This window comes from Zootoca vivipara, chromosome 8 (genome assembly GCF_965207765.1).
Source record: "Zootoca vivipara chromosome 8, rZooViv2.hap1.1, whole genome shotgun sequence".
Lineage (NCBI taxonomy): Eukaryota > Metazoa > Chordata > Lepidosauria > Squamata > Lacertidae > Zootoca > Zootoca vivipara.
This window is the reverse complement of record NC_142591.1, coordinates 87546060-87572785: the sequence shown is the minus strand read 5'-3', so window position 1 is coordinate 87572785 and position 26726 is coordinate 87546060. Positions and strand designations below refer to the sequence as shown.

The window sequence follows — 26726 nt, the reverse complement described above, 5'->3', positions numbered from 1 at the left end:
GCTGGATGCTGGGCATGGTCCTGACTTGGTTGTGGTGGCAGTTGCTGTTCCCCATGGAGGCCACACGGGGGCAGCTGGTGCCACGTTCCATGGGAGTTGGGTCTGTTCAGCAAAGGGGTTTGAGCTAGTCCATATTGTACTGTATCTACATTTGGAACTTAGTGCATCTGCCATATATTGTAGAGCTGGAAATGTGCAGAAAAAGACCATGAAATGGACAAGTGGCTTTGTTTATTTTATTTCACAACATGTAGACACACATTGATTGCACACAAAAAACAAAAAACCCAACAACCCTCAAAATGGTGGTGGTTGTTAACTTATACCCTGCCCAAGTCACTCTGGGTGGTTTTCAACAAAATATAAAGAGTACGGCAAGACGTCAAAAAGGGGGAAAGGGAGGCCCTAAACAATTACCGCCCAGTCAGCCTGACATCAATACCAGGAAAGATTCTAGAGCAGATCATTAAGCAAACGGTCTGTGAGCACCTAGAAAAGAACGCTGTGATCACTAAAAGTCAGCATGGGTTTCTGAAAAATAAGTCATGTCAGACTAATCTGATTTCATTCTTTGACAGAATTACAAACCTGGTAGATGAAGGGAACGCTGTGGATGTAGCCTATCTTGATTTCAGCAAGGCCTTTGACAAGGTGCCCCATGATATTCTTGTAAAGAAGCTGGTAAAATGTGGGCTAGACAATGCTACCATTCAGTGGATTTCTAACTGGCTTACTGACCGAACCCAAAGGGTGCTCATCAATGGCTCCTCTTCATCCTGGAGAGAAGTGACTAGTGGGGTGCCACAGGGTTCTGTCTTGGGCCCAGTCTTATTCAACATCTTCATCAATGTGCTGCAAACAAGATGAATTTTAACAGGGAGAAATGTAAAGTACTTGGGCAAAAAAAATAAAAAATGAAAGGCACAAATACAGGATGGGTGACACCTGGCTTGAGATCAGTACATGTGAAGAGGATCTAGGAGTCTTGGTAGACCACAAACTTGACATGAGTCAACAGTGTGATGCAGCAGCTAAAAAAGCCAATGCAATTCTGGGCTGCATCAATAGGAGTATAGCATCCAGATCAAGGGAAGTAATAGTACCACTGTATTCTGCTCTGGTCAGACCTCACCTGGAGTACTGTGTCCAGTTCTGGGCACCACAGTTCAAGAAGGATACTGACAAGCTGGAACGTGTCCAGAAGAGGGCAACCAAAATGGTCAAAGGCCTGGAAACGATGCCTTATGAGGAACAGCTTAGGGAGCTGGGTATGTTTAGCCTGGAGAAGAGAAGGTTAAGGGGTGATATGATAGCCATGTTCAAATACAGTGGTACCTCTACTTACAAATAACTCTACTTACGGATGTTTCTACTTACGAATGGAGCTCCGTCCGCCATCTTGGATGCGGTTTAGATAGGATTTTTTCTACTTATGAATTTTTAGATAGGGTTGCTTCTACTTACATTTTTTTTCTCCCAATGTATTCCTATGGGATTCGACTTACAATTTTTTCGACTTACAAATGTGTGTTCGGAACGCATTAAATTCGTAAGTAGAGGTACCACTGTATATAAAAGGATGTCATATAGAGGAGGGAGAAAGGTTGTTTTCTGTTGCTCCAGAGAAGCGGACACGCAGCAATGAATTCAAACTACAAGAAGATTCCACCTAAACATTAGGAAGAACTTCCTGACAGTAAGAGCTGTTCGGCAGTGGAATTTGCTGCCAAGGAGTGTGGTGGAGTCTCCTTCTTTGGAGGTCTTTAAGCAGAGGCTTGACAGGCATATGTCAAGAATGCTTTGATGGTGTTTTCCTGCTTGGCAGGGGGTTGGACTGGATGGCCCTTGTGGTCTCTTCCAATTCTATGATTCTACGTCAAACATTAAAAGCTTCCTGAAACACGGCTGCCTTCAGATGTTTACAAAAAGTCATATGATTGTTTATCTGTTTTGACTTCTTCCGGGAGGGCGTTCCACAGGGTGGGCGCCACCACCGAAAGGGCCCTTGGGGCTGTACCTCAGGGCTGGGATGGAGGTGACCTCCAGGTATACGGGGGCCAAAGCCGGTTAGCAGGGCCCAGGGACTTTCCTGGATGATGGCGGTCCCCACCCAGCTTTTCTACTGCAGCTTGCCTGCCTGCCTGCTTCCCCTCCCCTCCCCCCCCAGGGCTCCTACGAGCTCCAGCACCCTCAGGGCTGCTTGCATCACAATGGCCGCCCGTGTCATCCCTAGCACCAGGCTACCTGGGCTGCCCGCTTGCCTCCCTGGCTAGCAGTGGCAAGGAGAGGGGATCTCATGGCAGCTTGAACATCTGGATGGCACCCTGACACTCTTCTGGGGCAGTCCCAGGCAGCTCACTATCCCTGCAGCCAGGCATCTCGCAGGGGATGGCCATCTTCGCTCGCTATGATGACTTAAAAAAGGAGATTGATGCCCTTGTGGCAGAAAATGAAGAGCTGAAGCACCTCATACAGATGCTCAAGGAGAACCAAGAGCTCAAGTCTATCCTCCGGAACCAGTACAACGAAACCAACTTGATCCCCAAGTTTGAATCTACCCGGATTGATGCTGCAGTCCGAGGTAGCGTAAGTGCTACAGTTGGTGGGGGGGGCTCCTGTGAGGCAGGCTGGTCCCCCAGACTCTTACTCTCCAGTGCAGGGGGGGGTCAAGGAGGAGCCCCAGAAGATTGTCTGCAGAGGGGCACAATCCAAGGAGCAGGACTGCTTCTGGGATGTGGAAGTGGGGAGAGGACAAAATGTTTTCCCAAAATGAGGGTTAGCACCCCAACCCAAAAAACGAGTCAAGTTTATGTGGGAAGATTGGCAGCTAAAGGGATTGTGAGTTTGGGGAAATGTATTTATAAATTTCATTTCTAGTCTGCTCTTCCCTCGGGGGAAGCCGAGTAAACAATTAACAATAAAAATGTAAACAAAGTGAATTAATCACCATCATAAGACAATAATCAAATAAAACAGGCACCAGAAGCAAAAATAAAGTACCGGTAGGTGGGGGGGACCAATGAGAAGAATGTAGGGGAAGGGAAGGGAGACGCCCCCACAGGTGGGGGGCTGCTGGGGAAGTTGCTGCTGGCCACTGAGCACCAAACCCCCTTCCTAGGAGAGCCTCATATGCAGATCTTAACTCACAGGCAGGTTGGCCTAGGAGGGGGCCCGCTTTCAGAAATCTGGGTCCCAAATCGCTAAGGGCTTCACAGGCTTGCAGCTGGGAAATCTGACTCTTAACCTGCCTGTTCAACCCCACAGATCCGATACCCAACAATGCCTTCCAGGAAAGCCACAGCTGGGAGCAATCCCGCTTTGCCCCCAACACCAACTTCAGGGTGACTGTACGCCGAAGGCTTCCAAGCGACAATAGTTCTCCATCCTTTTCTCCAGGGGGACAGGGGGGAGCGTTGATGAGAAGACCCCCTCCTGGCCCACGGATGTCCACGCCCCTCAACCTGACGGACAGAGCAGCGGGAATGCAGGTCGTCCGGTTTGCTCCTCTTCCTGACAGCTCAATAGGTGAGAGCGCGTCTCGTCTCCAGGATCATGGCTAGTGGGTGGAGGCAGGGCTGGTGGCACAGGGTGAGTTTGTGTGTGTGTGCCAGGATGGGCCCTCTGCATGGCACCAGCAGCTCAAGTGGCTACTGGAGGTGGGAATCTTTTGAGGCGCATCAATGAAGCAGCGTGCAATTGCTAGGTTGCTTGCCATTCTGGTACTGAGCGTGGTCCACGGGGTCCTGGGTCTCAGCTGTGCAGGTAATCATCAAAATAAGCTTTACTGTACTAGCCAAAGGCCACAATGAAACCATACAAATACTGTCAGGAAAAGAAATATCAATATAACGATATAGAGAAAGGAGAGCCACTGCCTGGACCATCAAGATGACAACATGCAGGTCCTTATGTAGATTGGAGACCCAGTTTCCTATTTAGACCCCTGAATCTCCCTTACAGCTCACTGTCATTTTGTCCAGGTTCTTCTTCCTGATCTTTCTTGCCCCCAGCACAAAGAGGGTCACTGGAGCATTAGCATCCCTGAGCAGCCAGACCCCTCTCTGCCAGGGAGAGACAGCTTCCCTGGACAAAGGATTTATTCCAGTGGGCACTGGAATAATTCATGCTGGATGTCCTCCACCTGCGGTTGCCCAAATACAACACCTATCTGCGTATGGAGCACTATTCTAACACCTGTCCAGGACAGCAGAGGGCATTCCTTGGAAACGCAACTCAGTGAAGGCACATCCTAATGAATCTGGCCAAAGTTTAGACTCTAAAACACACTGTTTTTAAGAGTGAAAAGCACGGGGAGCATTGGGAAGATGCTTGTAAATCCTGTTGAGATTTTGTCCAGTAACACCTGTCCCTTCAGCTGTGAAGCAGGTGCCAAGAAGCAACTGGGCATGCCCACATCTCCACATGAAGCAGTGTTACAATCTGTGTGTCTGAACATGTAGACGTGTGTTCAGCACTCACGGGCATTCCTGCACTCAGCACTAAGAGGTGTAGAGTTATAATGTGTGTTTGTGGTGAATATGGGTTTGTTATGAACATGCACTCACCCTTTCCCTCATGCCCACTGACAAGAGGAATGAAGCAAGGTTGGTTGGTTACATGAAATGGGGCTTCAGGCAGCAAAGTCACTATATAAGCGGGCAGCAGCTCCTACAGCACACGTACACCTTGGTCTAAGAGTGAAAGAAGGATCCCTATTCCAAGCCTAAAGAGAGAGGGGGCAGGGCAGTTGTCACTCACAGGCCTCACACGAGAAGTAAAGCAGGAAAGCGAAGGAAGCAATGCACAGGGTGCAGATGGTCCCTGAGAGCATGGAGTGACAAGGGGATCCATGCTGGAGCTTGGGAGAACTAACCAAGCCTTGAAAACCTGGGGTTCAAGTATGGTTTCAAGCCACTTTTAGGTTATGGAGATGGGAGGAGGTCTTTGGGATGAGTAATTCCTACAATACCTGTACTGTATTCTATTGTTCTGTTGCTTCTTTCTTATTAAGTTTCTTATTAAGTTCCGGCCTGTTTCCTAATCTGTTTACTTAATTGGGAGTTGAAGGGCTACGGCCCCAGTGAAAAATAACTAACTGGCTACCTTTTTTTCTTGAGCTCCAACTTTATGTATCATTGTCTATGTGGAACCTTTTCACAGGTGATGGAAATGAAATTTTGCTGGTAACACCAGATTGCTGTGCTGATCTTGACATAAAATCTTAGGAGATCTGAAAGCCTTCTGGGGCATTAGAGATAAGAACTGGATCAGCATAAGGAAACAATAAAAAAAAATTCCTTCCAGTAGCACCTTACAGACCAACTAAGTTTGTTATTGGAATGAGCTTTTGTGTGCATGCACACTTCTTCAGATACACTGAAACAGAAGTCGACTCAATCCAATAACAAACTTAGTTGGTCTCAAAGTTGCTACTGGAAAGAATTTTTCTATTTTGTTTTGACTACGGCAGACCAACACGGCTACCTACCTGTAACTAGCATCAGGAAAGTTCACTGAGGAGTATTCTGTATTTCATATCAAGTTTATGCCAACTGTGCTGATATCATGGTCTACATGAATAAACCATAGGAGAAGTTCAGATTGGCTGACACCATTTCAGCAGCACCTGGGAAGAAGGTGCAGGAGCACATCATAGGAACTCCTTCCCTAGAGAAGCTAAACTGGCTCCCTCCTTGTCCTGCTGGCAAAAAACTGTTGCACCTTTGAGTTCCAACTTTTTGAGAACTGACTTCTTTCAATGAGAGGGTTGGTGCTATGCTGCTTTTCTTGTGGTTGTCTGTATGTTTTTAATGGATCGTTATGATTGTCCGTATATTTTTAATGGGAATGGTTTGGCAGGGATGTGATGACACTTGTAATGTGGAATTATTTATGGTAGTCAGAACAAAATAAAATAAAAATTCCTTCCAGTAGCACCTTAGAGACCAACTAAGTTTGTCATAGGTGTGACCTGGGGAGGTTTGACAGCTCTCCAGCAAATGTCTTAGTCTCTAAAAAGTCTTTGCGGCTTCAGTAACTTTTGCTGCTGCCGCTTCAAACAGTAGATAGGGGCTGGCTTCCTTCTTTTAAACCCCTTATCCGTGACCAAACTTCAATTTCTCCAATTAATCTAATTGATTCCGCTTGTTACTCACGGTTCATTGCATTTCGTTTGAAGGAAGAATCGCCCGCTGTTGCCAGTCAGTCTTGCGGCTTCGCGCTGTCAAGGGAAGCGCCAGGTCCGTTCGCGCTGCAGCTCCGACCCCCTCGCTCTTGGCGGCTTAAAAAAAAAGCCTTTTCCCGGGGAGGGGGGAGCCCGCAAAATCCGCTGCCGAACCACCACGTTCCCAAAAAGCCCTTTTTGGGATTTCTGAGGGCACCCGCTGCGCCGGAGCGACGAGCCCAATCCTTGACGCGCCAGGTTTTACTCCGCGAGCAAAACCTCGACCGACATGGCCGCGCGAGCGACCGGAAGCTCGGTCTGAAGGTTCTTTTGAAGGTTCAAAAGAACTTTGTATTTTAATGTTTGAAATTGTTATGTTTTATATGTATAAAATTATCAAAACCCCAATAAAAATAGTTAACCACTATCTTGGAATAATTCCATGTTGATCTGTAAGAGTAAATAGGTTGGCAAGTGCTTTTCAAAATCTCAAGCAGAAATCCCATCAGAGCCGGGGATTTTGGCAAGTTTTAGTTATGTGATTAGTTCTATAATTTCATCTGAGCTTACCAGTGGCCAATTGGGTATATTTGAGGGAACAAGCTCGTCTGCATTAGATAGAAGACAAGGTGAATCATTAAATATATATATTTATTTTTTTTAAAAAAGGAATTCACCTAGGTTTGAGGGGAAATAGCATATACATTTAGAAGGGAATTGGTGTTCAGGTGGCCAGAAGTTATTGGCCAGGATTTATTATTGTTCATTTTTATTGCATTTATTAAATGTGTCCATTTATTCTGATAGTATATTTTCTTTTTCTTAGCAATGAGATCATTGTATAGCTTCCTACATATAAAATAGTTTTTAAAATTTGTTATATCTCCTTTTTTGTGAAGGTCCCTAAATGAAGTTCTGAGTAATATTTTTTCTGTATAGCATTCCTACCGTAGTCAAACCAAGGAGAAGGATTAGGGAGGGCCGCAGATGCAGGCTTAGCTATCATACTCCAGTGGTCTATTAATTGAGAATAAGATGATGATGCTGCCTTAATAAAGTGTGAGTTGATAAGGGTTGCCCTCAGGTGTAACATTCTATCCAAGTCCAAGAATTTGGCCATCACGCCTTCAGACTGCGGTGCCCACCAAATCCTTTTCAAAACGCCGTGCTCATCACCCAGCGTCCCTGCCCCCACAGCTTGTTGCGGAAGGCAGGTAACAGACAATCTGTGGGTGGCACAGCCCCCCCCTACCTCGGGGGGGGGGTCACCAGGGCTAATTACCCTCATATTAACCCTGAATTACTGGCATGACTGGGGGCCCGATCTCTTGGGAGGCAGCCATATCTCACAGAAGAAAACCGGAAATTGACCACCTAATCTTTTTCAAAACGCTATAGATGGTTTGTTCTGAATGACCAGGCTTCGAGATTTTATTTGCTAGTCTGCACTGTAAAGTCGAAAGTAAATGGGAATTGCCACTTTCTGTACGAGATCCAATAGAGAAGTTAATATTGGAACATAAATATTAAAAACATAGGACGTGGGTGGCCCTGTGGTCCAAACCACAGAGCCTTTTGAGCCTGCAGATTGTAAGGTCGGCAGTTCGAATCCCCGCGACGGCGTGAACCCCCGTTGCTCTGTCCCAGCTCCTGCCAACGTAACAGTTCGAGAGCATGCCAGTGCAAGTAGATGAATAGGTACCACTGCAGAGGGAAGGTAAACAGCGTTTCCGTGTGCTCTGGCACTCGTCACGGTCCTCCGTGCACCAGTAGCGGTTTAGTCATGCTGGCTACATGACCCGGAAAACTGTCTGTGGACAAACACTGGCTTCCTCGGCCTGAAAGCGAGATGAGCGCAGCAACCCCATAGTTGTCTTTGACTGGACTTAACCATCCAGGGGTCCTTTACCTTTACTGTGTATGTTCTTTATATTAAAAAAAAAAGGTAATCAACTACACTAAGACCCCTTCACAAAATGAAAGTAAACTCAGCAACAGCAGCAAAATTATTCAGTCCATTTAAGATAACAGTTTTCTGGGTAATACAGAATTTCATAAGTCTTAACCTACTCTATTAGTTAATCTCTCCTTAGAAGAGTAAGGGTCAGACAATAGGGTAGATACTGTCTATTCCTTCAAAACCCAACTGGGATACAATATTTTGGTTGTGAGCTTCAATTTGCATAATAAACCGAGCAGATGGGGGGGGGCATAAAACCTGACAGCTTGTACCAACTGGCAGTTAGAATCATCTCATCATCTGAGGGAGGGAGGTAAACATTTATCAAAATTACCAATTTGTTACCCATATTTATTAGGAAAGCTTGGGCTAGAAGAGGATGTGCCAATAAGAATTGTTTCATGTGGCAGACAGAATTTGATTAATTTTAAAGGACCAGCTTGCGGCGACCTTTAGAGAATTGTCTGTGGGCAGGTGGTTTGAATGAAGGAAACCCGGCAGTGTTTACCTCAGCCACTAACCAAGTTTCTTGGAATAAAATACAGTTGAAAGCATTGAGATATTCAATGAGCCAAGAAAGGCTGAATGCATGCATGCATGAAAGACTATTGGGAAAATGGTAATTAGATATTGGTTATTGTTAAAGTTCTAAATGTGTGGGCAATATTAGAACAGTCTGTAATACCACAAGACAGCTGAGCTACTTGTCCTGTATGCTGTGTGAGACACTGTACACAGATATAGGCATATACACATACAGTACACACATACTCACACATAAGCCCTGAAAGTCAGTGGACGAGAGAAATACAGTTCTTTCTCTGTAGGCGAAATCACTTTCCATGCTTCGAGGAGTACATTCTATACCTTCTGTTACTCACTTTTTATAGGACAAAGAGTGGGAATTCCACACGGGGAAATACCTACCTACTGTGGAAGGGCCCAGAAGGTGTGACAACAGCCCTCTGCTCTCACTGCACTAAGCCACTTCTACCCATTTGGACTGGTTACAGCATTAAGTGGGGTCAGGGCCTCTTGAGACAACCGCCTCAGGTGGCAGGATCCACTGGGACAGCAGATCACGATCTTTCTTCCCTGTTGTTCTTGATGTAGATATTCCCTCATGCCTTCTTCCCTGTTGGGGAGGTGGGCGCTATTTGGGGGTCTGCCTCAGGTGGAAAAATGTTGGGCTGCCCCTGTCTGGGGTGGTGGGAAGGACATTTGTCATTTCACCAGCTTGTCCTCAACTACATTCTCCTAATAGGGTCATAGAATCATAGGGTCATTTTTATTACAGTGGTACCTCGGGTTAAGAATTTAATTCGTTCTGGAGGTCCGTTCTTAACCTGAAACTGTTCTTAACCTGAGGTACCAGTTTAGATAATGGGGCCTCCCGCTGCTGCCACACAATTTCTGTTCTCATCCTGAAGCAAAGTTCTTAACCCGAGGTACTATTTCTGGGTTAGCGGAGTCTGTAACCTGAAGTGTCTGTAACCTGAAGCGTCTGTAACCCGAGGTAGCACTGTATTCTCATTTTAATGTTGTCCCATGTCTGAAATTGTCAACTGAATTGTATTTAATAAGAGGCAAGCTCTTTGGGACATTTGGAGGTCATCTGTCTCACCCACCCAGAAGTTTAAGAGAGTGTGTGGCATTACCATTCCCCGCCATTACACTGCTGATTTATTTAGGATGGGTTTTTTTTCAAATACAACGAGCCATCTTTGCCCGACCTTTACCATCACCTGCTCTGTCCAAATACTGTGGTGATGGGTAGGTGAATCCGCTATTATTGGTGCGGTTTACACTATTACCTCCTGTTGGCATTTCCCTGCGACCTCTTTGTTTTATGCTGATAAGTCTGAAAACAGAAAGCAAAGGAAATTGATGGGTGTTTCCTTACTTGTTTGTGTGCTTGTGCTTGTTTTCTAGGGCTTCTGCCTCTTGGATTTGGGTGACTGTCCAGGCTTGTGTGTGTGTTTGTTTCTGGCCAGTGACCTTGGAAGTGTGCTCTCCCCGAGCACATGGTCTGAGGGGGCGGGGCTTCTGTGGAGTCAGGTGACTAGCCGTGGGCAGAGCTAGTCAGTGCCTGGAGTCCAGCGGCGCATGCCTGGTGGGGTGTGCAGTTTAAGCCATCTTTTAGATTTAGGGGAGTTAGTCTCAAACATTTATTGGGGGAGCCCTAGGCTTCTTTTTTGTCCTGACCTCAAGCTTTTCAAGATGGAGGGTGAGGGAACAACTGCAGTCAGCTGCAATTCCTGCTCAATGTTTGTATTCTTGCCAAAGAATGTAGGCAGCTACACCTGCGGCAAGTGCAAGTTGGTTGCCCTGCTAGAAGACAAGGTCCAGCAACTTCAGGCCCGTGTATCTACGCTCCAGAGAATGAATGAGCTGGAGCTTTTATTGGATGCAGCAGAGCACACTTTCTGCACCAAAGAGGAGTCAGGGGACATCCCTGAGGAAGAGGTCAGTTCCCCAGCACAGGAGCCAGATGTATGGAAGAATGTGACTCATAGAAGTAGAAGGCCCAGGGATCGCTCTGAGGGTTTAGAACTACACTCGATTTGAAGTACTCTCCCTTAACATGGAAGACGAAGAACAGACTCCATCTGAAGATCTCTCCCTCGTCACAGTTGATCAGGAATATGAAGACAAGCAGCAAAGTCAGTCCTCCGGGAATATGCAGGTAGCCTTGGAAGGGACAGCACATGGAAGAATCCCGACCAAGCCTATGAAGAGGCGTGTAGTGGTGATAGGGGATTCCCTACTGAGGGGTACAGAAGCAGTGATCTGTGGGCCTGACAAGATGTCTCGAGAGGTGTTGTCTCCCTGGGGCCAAGATCCAAGATGTAACAGAACGGCTACAAGGAATCAAAAACCCACTGACAAATACCCCTTCCTTTTGGTCCATGTGGGCACCAATGAAACTGCTAGCCATAGCCTCCAGAAGATCAAAAGTGATTATGAGGCTCTGGGCAGGAAGTTGAAGCAATTAAATGAACAAATTGTCATCTCATCTGTCCTCCAAGTTGAACGACGTGGCCCAGGGAGAGAGGGAAAAATAGGGGAAGTGAACAACTAGCTTCGCAAATTGTGCAAACAGGAACGGTTTGGATTCTTAGATCAGGGTCAGCAGTTTCTTGAAGATGGACTTCTGGCAAATGATGGGCTGCACCTCACAAAGGTTGGGAGGAATGTTTTTGTCATGAAACTCAAAAACCTCATAAGGAGGGCTTTAAACTGACTTATGTGGGGGAGGGAGACAGTGGTCCTGAAGGTAGGAGTCTATCAAGTGCTGAAGGTGATCATCCAAATGTCAAGGACCAAATGGAGCAAACAGCACGCAGACCTAGTGGTGGGAGGAAAATATCCTTAAATATGAGACATGGGGGAATGATCAATGGTCTTCAATGTCTGTATACTAATGCACAGAGCATGGGAAATAAACAAGATGAACTTGAGCTCTTGGTACAGCAAACTAAATACGACATAATAGGCATCACTGAAACCTGGTGGGATGAGTCTCATGATTCGAATATAGTAATAGAGTTGTTTAGTCGTTTAGTCGTGTCCGACTCTTCGTGACCCCATGGACCATAGCACGCCAGGCACTCCTGTCTTGCACTGCCTCCCGTAGTTTGGTCAAACTCATGTTCGTAGCTTCGAGAACACTGTCCAACCATCTTGTCCTCTGTCGTCCCCTTCTCCTAGTGCCCTCAATCTTTCCCAACATCAGGGTCTTTTCCAAGGATTCTTCTCTTCTCATGAGGTGGCCAAAGTATTGGAGCCTCAGCTTCACGATTTGTCCTTCCAGGGAGCACTCAGGGCTGATTTCCTTAAGAATGGATAGGTTTGATCTTCTTGCAGTCCATGGGACTCTCAAGAGTCTCCTCCAGCACCATAATTCAAAAGCATCAATTTTATAGGACAAAGAGTCCTATAGTAATAGAGGGATACAATCTATTTCAGAGAAATAGACCAAACAGGAAAGGAAGAGGAGTAGCGTTATATGTCAGGGATGTGTGTACCTGTGAAGAGATCCAGGATTTAAAACCTCAAAGCCAAATTGAGAGTATACGGGTCAAAATTAAAGGAGAGAAAAATAACAGCAATCTCATTGTGAGAGCTTACTACAGACCCTCAAGCCAAACAGAGGACACAGATGATGCCTTCCTGGAACAGATGGCCAACCATTCAAAAGGAAGTGAGATAGTAGTAATGGGGGATTTCAACTATCCTGATATTTGTTGGATGTCAAACTCAGCCAAGAGCATAAGGTCAAACAGATTCCTCACTGGCCATGCAGACAACTTCATTGTCCAGAAAGTAGGAGAAGCAACAAGAGGATCAGCCATTTTAGATCTGCTCCTAACCAATAGTGATGACCTGGTTAGTGGGGTAGAAGTGGCAGGATCATTAGGTGGGAGTGACCATGCTATTCTGGAGTTCATTATACAGCGGAAAGGAGCAGCCAAGCGTACTAAGACTCAAATCCTAGACTTTAAGAAAGCCGACTTCAGAAAACTTAGGGAAACGCTGGGTGAAATCCCATGGACAGTAATACTAAAAGGGAAGGGAGGTGATGATGGTTGGGAGTTTGTTAAAAGGGAGATATTAAAAGCACAACTTCAGGCAATACCAATGAGACAGAAACATGGAAGGTGCCTAAAGAAGCCAGGGTGGCTATCTAAAGAACTTTTAACTGAGTTAAGATTTAAAAGGGATATGTACAAAAAATGGGAAAAGGGGGAAACCACCAGAGAGGAATTCAAACAAATAGCCAGCACGTGTAGAGACAAAGTCAGAAAAGCTAAAGCACAGAATGAACTCAGGCTTGCTAGAGAGGTTAAAAGCAACAAAAAGGGCTTTTATGGGTATGTCTGTAGCAAAAGGAAAAACAAGGAAACAGTGGGGTCACTTAGAGCAGAAGATGGTGAAATGTGAACAGGGGACAGAGAAAGGGCAGAACTCCTCAATGCCTTCTTTGCCCCAGTCTTCTCCAAAAAAGAAAACAATGCCCGACCTGAAGAATATGGAGCAGATGATTCAGCAGGGGAAACACAGCCCGAACAAGTAAGGAGGTAGTACAAGAATACTTGGCTAGTTTAGATGTATTCAAGTCTCCAGGGCCAGATCAACTACATCCAAGAGTATTAAAAGAACTGGCAGAGGTGATTTCAGAACCACTGGCAATAATCTTTGAGAATTCCTGGAGAACAGGTGAAGTCCCAGCAGACTGGAGGAGGGCAAATGGTGTCCCTATTTTCAAAAAGGGGGAAAGAGAGGACCCAAACAATTACCGCCCAGTCAGCCTGACATCAATACCAGGAAAGATTCTAAGAGCAGATCATTAAGCAAACGGTCTGTGAGCACCTAGAAACGCTGTGATCACTAAAAGTCAGCATGGGTTTCTGAAAAATAAGTCATGTCAGACTAATCTGATCTCATTTTTGACAGAATTACAAGCCTGGTAGATGAAGGGAACGCTGTGGATGTAGCCTATCTTGATTTCAGCAAGGCCTTTGACAAGGTGCCCCATGATATTCTTGTAAAGAAGCTAGTAAAATGCGGGCTAGACAATGCTACCATTCAGTGGATTTGTAACTGGCTGACTGACCGAACCCAAAGGGTGCTCATCAATGGCTCCTCCTCATCCTGGGTGCCACAGGGTTCTGTCTTGGGCCCAGTCTTATTCAACATCTTTATAAACGACTTGGATGATGGGCTTGAGGGCATCCTGAGCAAGTTTGCAGACGACACCAAATTGGGAGGGGTGGCTAATACCCCAGAGGACAGGATCACACTTCAAAATGACCTTAACAGATTAGAGAACTGGGCCAAAGCAAACAAGATGAATTTTAACAAGGAGAAATGTAAAGTACAGTACTGTTGTTGTTTAGTCGTTTAGTCATGTCCGACTCTTCGTGACCCCATGGACCATATACGCCAGGCACTCCTGTCTTGCACTGCCTCCTGCAGTTTGGTCAAATTCATCTTCGTAGCTTTGAGAACACTGTCCAACCATCTCGTCCTCTGTCGTCCCCTTCTCCTAGTGCCCTCAATCTTTCCCAACATCAGGGTCTTTTCCAAGGATTCTTCTCTTCTCATGAGGTGGCCAAAGTATTGGAGCCTCAGCTTCACGATCTGTCCTTCCAGTGAGCACTCAGGGCTGATTTCCTTAAGAATGGATAGGTTTGATCTTCTTGCAGTCCATGGGACTCTCAAGAAAGTACTACACTTGGGCAAAAAAAATGAAAGGCACAAATACAGGATGGGAGACACCTGGCTTGAGAGCAGTACATGACAAGCTGGAACGTGTCCAGAAGAGGGCAATCAAAATGGTCAAAGGCCTGGAAATGATGCCTTATGAGGAACGGCTTAGGGAGCTGGGTATGTTTAGCCTGGAGAAGAGAAGGTTAAGGGGTGATATGATAGCCATGTTCAAATATATAAAAGGATGTCATATAGAGGAGGGAGAAAGGTTGTTTTCTGCTGCTCCAGAGAAGTGGACACGGAGCAATGGATTCAAACTACAAGAAAGAAGATTCCACGTAAACATTAGGAAGAAACCTTCAGAAACCTTCCCTGGATACAGAAAACCTAACAAACCACCAGCCAGTTGCTAATCTCCCTTTCCTGGGCAAGGTTCTGGAGCGAGTGCTTTGGGAAGAAACTGGTTTTCTGGATCCATTTCAATCAGGGTTTAGGCCTGGTTTTGGCACAGAAACTGCTTTGGTCTCCCTGTATGATGAACTCTGTTGAGAGAGAGAGACAAGGGAATTGTCCCTGTTAATTCTTCTCGACCTCTCAGCTACTTTCAATACCATCAACCATGGTATCCTTCTGGAGAGACTCTCCGAACTAGGGGTGGGTATCACCACTTTGTGGTGGTTCCAGTCCTACTGAGATGCTCGTTCCCAGGGGGTATTACATGGGGAATGCTTTTCAGCTCTGTGGAGCCTTCAGTGTGGGTTCCGCAGGGCTCAATCCTATCCCCCATGTTCTTTAACTTCTATATGAAACCGCTGGGTAGGGTTATCCGGAGGTTCAGAGTATGTTGTCAGCAGGAGGCTGATGACACTCAGCTCTATTTCTTCTTTACATCTGCAGGTGAGGCAGTGGAAGTGCTGGACCAGTGTCTTGCCTTGGTAATGGACTGGATGAGAGCCAACAAACTGAGGCTCAATCCAGATAAGACGGAGGCACTGTTAGTGGGTGGTTCCTTAGACCAGATGGGTGGGAGGTCGCCTGCTCTTGATGGGGTTACGCTTCCCCTGGAGAAGCAGGTTCATAGTTTGGGGTTACTCCTGGATCCTTTGCTGTCGCTCAAGGCTCAGGTGGCCTCAGTGGCCCGGAGTGTGCTCCATAAGCGTCGGCTGGTGGCCCAGCTACACCCCTGTCTGGACAGGGATAGCCTGACTACTGTTGTCTAAGCCCTGGTAACCTCAAGGTTAAATTACTGCAATGCGTTATACGTAGGGCTGCCTCTGAAGATGGTTTGGAAACTTCAGCTGGTGCAAAATTCAGTGGCCAGGTTGCTCACTGGAGCAAGAGGTTTGAGCATATTACACCAATCCTGGCTACCGATTAGTTTCCAAGCCCAATTCAAAGTGCTGGTTTTTACCTATACAGTCATACCTCATGTTACGTCTGCTGCGGGTTACGTCTTTTCAGGTTACAGACGCGCCAAACCCGGAAGTCCCGGAACAGGGTACTTCTGGATTTGGCGCATGCGCAGAAGCGCCGAATTGCGTCACGCATGTGCGCAGATGCGGCGCTTCAAGATGCAGCCTTTTCATGTTGCAAACGGGCCTCCGGAACGGATCCCGTTCGCAACCAGAGGTACCACTCTAAAGCCTTAACTCAGGACCGCAATATCTCAAGGACCGCCTCTTTCCATATGAACCTACCCAGACCCTGAGATCATCTTCTGAGGCCCTCCATCATGTGCCTCCTCCTCAAGAGGCCCAGAGGGTGGCAACATGAGAATGGCTCCCTCTGCAGTGGAATGCTCTCCCCAGGGAAGTTCGCCTGGCACCTTGATTCTACACCTTTAGGCGCCAGGCAAAAACATTCCTTTTTAACCAGGCCTTTGGTTGACCCTTTAAAATGTGGCTTTTTGGGGAGGGGTGTTACTGAATTATTGTTGCACATTAAGGTGGTGAGCAAACCCTCCATCCGGCCCAATCACCTTCTAAAACCGGCCCACAGACGGTCTGGGTATCAGCGTGTTTTTACATGAATAGAATGTGTCCTTTTATTTAAAATGCATCTCTGGGTTATTTGTGGGGCATAGGAATTCGTTCATTCCCCCCCAAAAAATATATAGTCTGGGCCCCCACAAGGTCTGAGGGACAGTGGACCGACCCCCTGCTGAAATAGTTTGCTGACCCCTGCCCATGTTCCAGGGTGTAGTAAATATGATGCAGATCATTGGATTCGTCCCTGTAGCTGCCTTCAGTCTCAGCATCTGGCATTGACAGTTTACTAAAGAGGACCATGAGCCAGACATCCTCCACCAGGTGCCCTCCAGATGTTTTTGATTGCAATTTTCACCTGCCACTAGCCAGCATCAGCCGTGCGATGCTGGGGCAGATGGGAGATATGGTCCACAACAGCTGGAGTGCAGAGGTAACTGAAACATCTTTAACTTCAAAAAGCGCCAGAACTGCTGTCATCCAGCCACCTCAAATACCTTTAAAGAGAACAAATCGAAGAGAAAACCAGAGCCAAAAATTTCCAAAAAGATGCAGACCATCTCTGTGACCATAGAACTCGGGGCTTCCCTTGTTGTGATGCCACTAGTGGCTTCTGAGTGTTAGGGATGTGATGCCCTGTGAGGTCAGTGTGACCCCGACGCTCAGCGGAGCCTCTCTCTCTTCTTTGCAGCTAATGCCGCTTTATATCCAGCCCATCAGAGTCTTGCCACGTCCTCCTCTCAAAGTCCCAAAGGCTATTGCTATGAGTGCTCCTCCCCGGTGCATCCACACCACCCAGAGACTTCCTCCTCCCAAAGTCCCAAAGGCTATTGCTATGAGTGCTCCTCTCCGGTGCATCCACACCACCCAGAGACATCCTCCACAACTTTCTCTGACCCCAGTAACACAAGCCTCGAGGGTGGCACGCTGTACTCAGTGGAAGTCCCCACACTCTGGTCCTGGCCCAGCTCCATGTCCCCTGGGGATGATTCCGTCTTCTATCCTCCAGCCCCTCCAAGATATGCCAGGACACAAACAGTAGACATCACCACAGTCCAGCCTAGCGCTGGGGTCTCCTATTCTCCAAATCCCAACCAAACAAGAGAAATTGAATCAACTTGGTCCTGGCCCAGCTCCATGTCTCCTGGGGATGATTCCGTATTCTATCCTCCAGGCCGCCCCAAAGTTGCCAGGACACAAACAGTAGACATCACCAGGGTTCAGCCCAGCTCTGGGGTAGCCTATTCTCCGAATGCCAACCAAACAAGAGAAATTGAATCAACTTGGTCCTGGCCCAGCTCCATGTCCCCTGGGGATGATTCCGTCTTCTATCCTCCAGGCCGCCCCAAAGTTGCCAGGACACAAACAGTAGACATCACCACAGTCCAGCCCAGCGCTGGGGTCTCCTATTCTCCAAATCCCAACCAAACAAGAGAAATTGAATCAACTTGGTCCTGGCCCAGTTCCATGTCCCCTGGGGATGATTCCGTCTTCTATCCGCCAGGCCGCCCCAAAGTTGCCAGGACACAAACAGTAGACATCACCAGGGTCCAGCCCAGCTCTGGGGTAGCCTATTCTCCGAATCCCAACCAAACAAGAGAAATTGAATCAACTTGGTCCTGGCCCAGTTCCATGTCCCCTGGGGATGATTCCGTCTTCTATCCTCCAGCCCCGAGATTTGCCAGGACACAAACAGTAGACATCACCAGGGTCCAGCCCAGCCCTGGGGTAGCCTATTCTCCGAATGCCAACCAAACAAGAGAAATTGAATCATATTGGTCCTTGCCCAGCTCCATGTCCCCTGGGGATGATTCAGTCTTCTATCCTCCAGCCCCGAGATTGGCCAGGACACAAACAGTAGACATCACCACTGTCCAGCCCAGCTCTGGGGTCCCCAACTCTCAGAATGCCACCCAGAATGCCTTTCTCAATGCTACCCAGGATGCGTCTCAAAATGCCCCGCAGAGTGCTCCTGTCTCAGTGCTAAATCTCTCAGGCCCTCTAAACAGTGCTGATGTTGCTCAGCGCTGGTGGGAGTCTCGGCCCTTCACCCCTCCAAGTGCAGCACTCAATGCCTACGTATGCCAAACGTGGCCTGCCATAAGCATGCCAGCACTGCAGCAGGCGTTGGCGCTGGGGCAAGCAATGCAGCAGGCACAAATCCTGACTCCAAGGAATGAGAGGCTTTTGGGAGGGGTAAAGGACCTAAGGCACGCCCACGCAATGACACAGCAGCGGGCAATGGAGCGGGAGCAGATGCAGCCCAGGGAGTGGGCGCAGGCACCCGTAGTGATCCAGGCACCAAGAATGACACGGCAGCAGGCATTCGAGAGGGCACAGGCACAACAATGGGCGAAGACCTGGGCAGAGATGGAGCAAACAGCACGGCGGCAGGAAATGGAGCAGGCACACTGGGTCCAGGCCCAGGCCCAGGCCCGGGCCCAGGCCCAGGTAATGACCCAAGCACAAGCCCGGGCACTTGCACAGCCAATAATCCTGAGAAGCCCTGCCCCTTTCATACTGCAATCCCCACTTCCTGGTAGGGCAGCCATGCCACCCCCTGTTCAACTACCCTCTCCCGAAGCCATGCCACCAACCCACCCTCCTGCTAATCCACTCCAAGCCCCACAGAAATATCCCGATGCGAAGCCAAGGGAGCGCAGAGCCTCCATTAAGCAAGAGACTGACATGAAGACCAGCAGCGATGCCAAAGGAAAAGGTGAGAAGGACCAGAAGGGAGCTGGGGCAGGCAGGCAGGCAGGCAGGGTGGAAGAGAGCAGAAGAGCTATGTATGTGGTGGGGGTACAATTCACAAGGAGCTGCCACTAGCCCTAGAGCCAGCAACAAGGCTCAGCACCATGAGGGCAGCTACTTGCGACCCCAAGAGCTTATGAGGATCCAGAAGCCCAAGGGAGAGGGGGAAATCCTCTGTGGTCAGAGGCAAGCCAGGATCTGCCCCTAGATGGCTGAGGGATGCCCAGGAAAGTCAGGGGTAAGCAGGCTATATGTGGGAACTAGTCAAGGCCAATTTGCTAGAAGCTGAAGTTATCATGGGATCATAAATAAATCACAGTGGGCAACTGAAGGTCAACATCAGCAACTGGCCAGACTCTCTCTTTTTCTATGAAATGTTGATTAAAGTTTTTCATAATACAATAAAATAGCGGCTACAAAAAATACAAATAGAGTTGATAGAAGATGAAGTCCTCTCCTAAAAGTAATTCTTAGCCTTTACCCAAGGCCCTCCCTCAACCATCTCCCACTTCCATTTGTATACAATCTCTGGACCTTAATTAAGGCCCCAGACACAGGACTCCAAGGGAAAAACAAAAACAAAAAAGAGAGTTAAAAAAGAAAGGAAGGAACAATAAGAGAGAAAAGAGAAAGAGGGAGTTGAAAAAGAAAAGAAAAAGACAAAATAAAAATAAAAATAAACGCTAGAGAAAGAGACAAGCAAACAAAAAAGTCCCTTCTGATTTCCACCTGCCGGTTACATAAGAAAAGGGAAAGGGTTTTTACCATACTTTACCGTGTATAAGACGCCCCCTATTTTGGGGGATTCAAAATTAAGAAAAGGGGGGGGGATTGTTGAGCCTTTCTAGGAAGGATTGCCCAGTTGTTGAGCTTTCTTTCGGGGGGCGGCCCACAGTTGTTGAGCACGCGTCACAACTGTCACCTATCCTCTGTCCCATCCCCAACAAAAGCAGCAAATCGCCTGCCCAATTGCCACAACGACAGCCAATCAACACCAGCCCTTTCCGCAGCCACCAATAACAATCTCCAACTCACAGCAGCAACCAATCCCACGTCCCCACAATGCACTACCCATGTATAAGACAACCCCCGATTTTAACATGATTTTTGAATTAAAAAACATAGTCTTATACACGGAAAAGTATGATATTTAAGACATTTAGCCCATGCTGACATCCATCTTCTGCACTTTCTGTTAAACACTATTTTTTTTAAGTTAAGGTATCTCAGAATCATTCATTTTGTTTTCCCACTAAAAGTCCAAAAGGAGTTCCCTAATTGTTATTATTAACTGATGTCAACCATATTTTTTTCTTTTCTGTTAACTTTACTTCCATTAATTTCCACCACAATCACTCCATATTGACAGCAAATTCTTCTTTCCATCCATGTCCATTTAAAAATCTCTCCATTGTTATCGCATATTGGAAAAATATTCCTTTTTCTTATTATATATCCTTTAGTTCATGTCCATTTCCATATGCTCAAATTCAATTTCCTGCTGCATTTCCATTTCCTGTTGTATTTACAATACTATCCTGATCTCCTCTCCTCTAGAAACTTCCATTTTCATTTTCCCCAGTCTTTTCCCAGAGAGAATACCGTAAATTTGGCAGCATCATTCTCTGAATTTGCTCCAAATCATATACAAAATACTTTCTCTCTGCTAGAACTGAAGAATGGCCAGGACTGAAGTTTTCCCCAAAGCTTTCCCCACCTCAACTCCATCAATGCCAAATCCAGGTAATTCCCAATTTGTGATTTTATCTCCTCCTCCTCCTCCTCCTCCTCCTCCTCCTCCAAATCCTTATATGGAATGCCTTTCATTTCAGCATCTGCTTTCTTCAATTTAACTATTTCATCATCCAGTCCTGACAGCTTTTCATTGATTTGGTCTGAAGCTTCTAGGTATTCTTCATTTCCATTTTCCATTTCATATCTCTTTGATTCATTTTCTTTCCACCTTTCTTTTCCACTGATTGATTCCAATCATTTTTAATTGTTCAGCCATCAACTGTTGAACAATACCAACAGTCACTGGGAGATTTAAAGGTATATTTGCAATACTGGATGCTTTTGATGCTTCGGATATTATTAGCAACTCTACGTTAATATTTCCACCTTAAAACCACAGCCACAACATGTCTTATAGGAAATTATTTCCCACAACTGGAAATGGCCACTTTACTTTCAGCAGCAAGAAACAGAAAAAGGGTTAGATTTTCCCCTTGTCTTTTTAATCTTTATTGTCAACCATAAATTAGGCTTTTAGCTTTGCCTTAAGACACTTTAACAACCAGTTTCCCTTTCTGTTCTTCATAACAACAGAAAGAGGTACTTTAAAATTTTCAGATTGTAAATTTTCACCAGCAGCAGAGGGATCTCTCCAAGTTAGTTTCCCTTGTCCCGGAAGTGTTTAAGAAAGAGAGAGTGCTGGTCTTTCTACCTATAAAACATGCTTAAGTGACATTTGGGCATAATGTCGACTCCTCACCTTCCCAGCTCATTGTAACTCCCGTCCAAGCCGCCAGGGACAGACAGCATAAAACGACCTCATCAAAGCATTTCAGGTTGCTCTCAGATCACCCTTATTCTCCTGAGTGATTACTGTATTGCCCCGAATATAAGCCACTCCCAAAAATAAGCTGCACCTTTAAAATTCTTTTTTTGGGGGGGGGGAGCCCTGAAAAGTTACAATTGCTAAAATCACAAATCGCTATTCAATGGCTACAATTCCACAGGCACTCGCATCCGAAAATGGAAAATGTATAAGAAAATCCTACGGGTACTAGAGATGACCCGCAAGCTTGCAAATCGGCAATAAAACATTTCTTTGTTCCGTTTTACTCTACTGTATGTCTGTTTCAGCAGCAAGATCATAAAAGCCTATTTTTGTATTTAAGCCACACTTTTTCACGATTGGAATTTGGGGGGAAAGTGTGGCTTATTTTGGGGCCAACACGGTAATAGTCAGTCTGACTACTATCAATCACCACATAATAATTATCTTCTGTCAGCAGAGAGCTAACGGAGAGGCAGCCAAACTGCCATTCCTCTCCCCAGAAGTTGGCCAGGCTTCAAATAATGGCCTGGGCACAGACAGGCGTATACAGACCTCTAAGTGCCTAGTAGCAACCGTAAATATTGCACCCTATGCCTGGAAGCTGCCTTAATGCACCTTCCTTTGCCACAAAATGTGTGCCACTGGGGTCCAGCTGACACATTAGGAGAAACCCTCTTACTTAAAAAAAATGCTTAAATTAGCCAGTTTTCGTTTGAAGAAGGAACCACCCATGCAACTCCAATCCAGAATGGACTCACACCGTAGTTGCCTGCTGATTTCGTCCCCTCTCCCGTGTCCTGTTAGCTCCCAAAGCCGGTGCTGGTGGCTGCAGACAGCCCCATGATCCTGCCTAGAATGAACAGCTGTTCTTCTGAGCACCCTTAGCTTACAGACTTCTTTTCCCTCTCACCTTTTGCATCGAATGGGCTGTGCTTGGGCAAAAAAAAAAAAAAGCAGAATGAGAAAAGCTGCTCACCTTTGTATTTTATTTATTTCTTTAGAAGGATGCATACAATTCTAAGCATAGTGCAGGACAAGGCCCTTTGCATATTCATTCACAGGAGGGAGGGGTGTTGGTGCAGAGTTCACAAAGGGACAAGACAGGCTGGTTTTAGTACATGGAGCTGTGCAAACGGGGGAAGGGGGGACTCCCCTCTGGCCAGCAAAATGTGGCCTGGGGTGCTAGCTGTGAGGCAAGAGGCTGGCAGGGGAGGATGGAGAGCTTGACCAAGGGGAGGGGGCACTTTGCGGATGGATGGTGGAGGGCATGGGAGACCCTCCTCTCTGACAGGAAATGTCTTTGCAGAAGCCAGCAAGCAAGAGCGCATTGTGGGCGAGATCGCATTCCAACTGGACCGCAGGATTCTCTCCAGCATCTTTCCTGACCGCGTGCGCCTCTACGGTTTCACCGTCCGCAACATCCCTGAGAAAGTCGCACAGGTGAGGGGAAAATCCACTTACTGCCTCTGGCCCTAGGCCTGGCATGGCAGCTTGGAGAGAGAGAGCAATTCCACCAAGGAACCGTCAGTTGAAGCATACAGTGGTACCTTGGTTCCCAAACTTAATCCGTTCTGGAAGGCTGTTCCAAAACCAAAGAGTTCTAAAACCAAAATGAAGCAATAATCAATGTACTGTACTATGAAATAAATAAGACAGTATTTGGATTACTGCAATGCACTCTATGTGGGACTACCTTTGAAGGTGACCCAGAAACTACAACTAATCCAGAATGTGGCAGCTAGACTGGTGACTGGGAGCGGCCGCCGAGACCACATAACACCGGTCTTGAAAGATCTACATTGGCTCCCAGTACGTTTCTGAGCACAATTCAAAGTGTTGGTGCTGACCTTTAAAGCCCTAAATGGCCTCGGTCCAATATACCTGAAGGAGCGTCTCCACCTCCATCGCGCTGCCCAGACACTGAGGTCCAGCGCCGAGGGCCTTCTGGCGGTTCCCTCGCTACGAGAAGCCAAGTTACAGGGAACCAGGCAGAGGGCCTTCTCGGTGGTGGCACCACCCTGTGGAATGCCCTCCCACCAGAGGTCAAGGAAAACAACAATTACCAGACCTTTAGAAGGCATCTCAAGGCAGCCCTGTTTAGGGAAGCTTTTAATGTTTGATTTCTGTATTTTAATGTTTTGTTGGAAGCCGCCCAGAGTGGCAGGGGAAGCCCAGCCAGATGGGCGGGGTATAAATAATTTATTATTATTATTATTATTATTATTATTGCAGATGATATAAATTAAAATTACTTTTTTCCCCTTACGTGTACTAATGCTGGTCATTGTTTGGATGGGAGGCTTTTATCCATTTCTACAGTCACAGAATCAACCAATTAGAAGCTGAAGTGGGTTCCACAAAGTCACAAAAACGAAGTCACAAGCCACAGTCACAAGGCAGTCCCATAAAACAAAGAACAAGTAACAGCAAAAAAAACGAAAAAGCCACACACACACAAAAAAAAGCAAAAGCAAAAAAAGCAAAAACAAAACTCCAAATATCACCTCTGTGTTGTGTGGGTGTTCAAGACTCAATAAGAAGCCTCTGATTAGCAGCAGGGGGCTTAATTTACAAACTGAACACACTCAACAGGAAGCGGAACATGTCCAGCTTCCAAGGCAAAATTCACAAACCGGAACACCAACTCTCCCCCCTTATAATGGTGCCCAAAATGGCTCCCGCGACTCCACTCCGCTGGCTCTCGGTGACTCTACTGTGTCAACCGGGCAGTGGAGGAATCACGCTCGGAGCTCCGCTGGGCTACTAAGCCCCCGGGACGCTCTTCCCAGGGTTTCTGTGGGGAATCTGCGTGCCCCGCAGATTCCCCCCCCCTCCGCGATGCCAGAGACCTCGGAGCTCGAGGTCTCTGCGTCCTCTTGCCAGCGCGATGAACCGGAAGTCCAGAACACCAACTTCCAGGTTTGCAGCATTCTGTTTCCAAGTTGTTCATAAATTAAGCTTGTCCCACGTAGAGATTTCTCAAGAGACAGATGAGGTGATCATGCACTCCCATTTCTTTAAGAACTTGCCATAGTTTGCTGTGGTCAACACAGCCAGAGCTTTAGAAGGCATCTCAAGGCAGCCCTGTTTAGGGAAGCTTTTTATTTTTGATGGATTTCTGTATTTTAATATTTTGTTGGGAGCCGCCCAGAGTGGCTGGGGGAACCCGGCCAGGTGGGCGGGGTATAAATAATATATAATTATTATTATTATTATTATTAGGCCCATTTGACTTCACTCTCCAGGATGTCTGGCTCAAGGTCAGCAACCACACTGCCTGGGGTATAGAAGACCTCCATATCTTTCTGGTATAATTCCTCTGTGTATGCTTGCCACCTCTTCTTTATGTCTTCTGCTTCTGTTAGGTCCTTACCACTTTTGTCCTTTATTATGGTAATCTTTGCATGAAATGTTCCTTTCATATCTCCAATTTTTTTGAACAGCTCTCTGGTTTTTCGCATTCTATTGTGTTTCCTAGTCTATTTCTTTGCATTGCTCGTTTAAGAAGGTCCTCTTGTCTCTCCTTGCTATTCTTTGCAAATCTGCATTCAATTTCCTATATCTTTCACTATCTCCCTTGCATTCTGCTTGCCTTCTCTCCCCCACTATTTGTAAGGCCTCGTTGGACAGCCACTTTGCTTTCTTGCATTTCCTTTTCATTGGGATGGTTTTTGTTGCTGCCTCCTGTATAATGTTACGAGCCTCCATCCATAGTTCTTCAGGCACTCTATCCACCAAATCTAAATCCTTAAACCTGTTCCTCACTTCACTTCTTATACATGACAAGTCCTATTTCAGAAGGAAATCATAGCTGCAAAAAGCCTATTGTGGATTTAGCAGCTAGCTGTTTTAACACATAAAACATATATTTTAAATTTTGTTTAGAATATAATGGCTGGAGTTTGAGGGGTTGTAGCCAACTACATTTTACTCAAAGCAGACTAATTAATCTGTTAGTTATGTCTATTAATTTCAGTCAGAGTAGACAGTATCCGGGCTGGACAGACCCAAAGGGTCTGCATCAGGCCAAAGCCGTTTCTTCTGGACTTCATATGGTATCAAGGGGTTTCTGCGGCTTCTGTCCATTGGGATGGGCTTCTATTACTTTCACTGGGGGCTCAAATATACAGTGGTACCTCTGGTTACGAACTTAATTCATTCTGGAGGTCCGTTCTTAACCTGAAACCGTTCTTAACCTTTAGCTAATGGGGCCTCCTGCTGCTGCCGCCACGCGATTTCTGTTCTCATCCTGGGGCAAAGTTCTTACCTCGAGGTACTACTTTCGGGTTAGCGGAGTCTGTAACCCGAAGTGTTTGCAACCCGAGGTACCACTGTATCACCATCAGTAGTATTTACATTTATCAGTTACTTTATATGAAAAAGAAAAAGGTCTCAAACAACTTGAAAAGTGAACCCTATGTGCCTTAATGCTGCTCTTCTCTCTCTATTCGTCTCCGCAGAGTGGAGCTGACCCCTTCCTGCAGCTGACAACGGAGCAGGCTTCAACCATCATGGAGCGCTACAATCACATCATGGACCGCCTGAAGCAGCTGGGCTATGACCCAAGCGTCCACCCTACCCTGACGGAGCACATCGTCAACACTTTTGGCATCCTCCGGGATCGGCCAGACATGACAGGCGCAGAGGCAGCCGCCTACAATGACATACAGTATCTGCAGGAGGTGGTCAAGAATGCCACCCCTCCAGACATGTTCAACAACTGCATGCTGCTCCTCAACTGCCTCCATCAACTGTCTCAGGATGACGGGAAGCCCTTGTTCATATGGTGAACCTCCCACTCCCCCCACAGTGCGCACTGTATCACTGCAAACACAATAAACCATTTGAAAAGGTCTAGTGGCAGTCTTCTTGTGTAACCCGCAGACAATTTGTGCCTCCTTGTCCAGTTTCATGATTTAGGAGAGGCCAGTCTGGTGTCCGGCCCCCTCTTGGCCCTCAGCTGGCCTTCTTCAGAACTGCATTAATTGCCAGCAAGCCAGAACATAAAGAGAGGGGTGGTTATGATTAGAAATATACTGAAATTCATTGTTATAGGAGGAAATTCAAAGGGTAAAAGGTTGGCATGAA

At 46.6% G+C, this 26726-nt stretch overlaps 1 protein-coding gene across 1 annotated transcript; it reads left to right on the top strand.

Moving 5' to 3' along the window:
• The first annotated feature begins 266 nt into the window (after positions 1-266).
• On the top strand, positions 267-26726 carry SPATC1 (spermatogenesis and centriole associated 1). The gene is made up of 5 exons (XM_088676148.1): positions 267-2590; positions 3265-3525; positions 17013-19040; positions 22945-23078; positions 26099-26726. Exons 1-5 carry the CDS (start codon positions 2389-2391, stop codon positions 26426-26428), a joined length of 2955 nt encoding a protein of 984 aa, XP_088532274.1. The 5' UTR covers positions 267-2388; the 3' UTR covers positions 26429-26726.

What these genes read in the sequence shown, in the direction of transcription:
- SPATC1 (XM_088676148.1), top strand. Translation starts at nt 2,389, where the DNA reads ATGGCCATCTTCGCTCGCTATGATGACTTAAAAAAGGAGATTGATGCC. An exon ending in TCTTCCTGACAGCTCAATAG is followed by an intron (nt 3,526 to 17,012) that starts GTGAGAGCGCGT and finishes TCTTCTTTGCAG; the next exon opens with CTAATGCCGCTTTATATCCA. An exon ending in CAGCGATGCCAAAGGAAAAG is followed by an intron (nt 19,041 to 22,944) that starts GTGAGAAGGACC and finishes ATGTCTTTGCAG; the next exon opens with AAGCCAGCAAGCAAGAGCGC.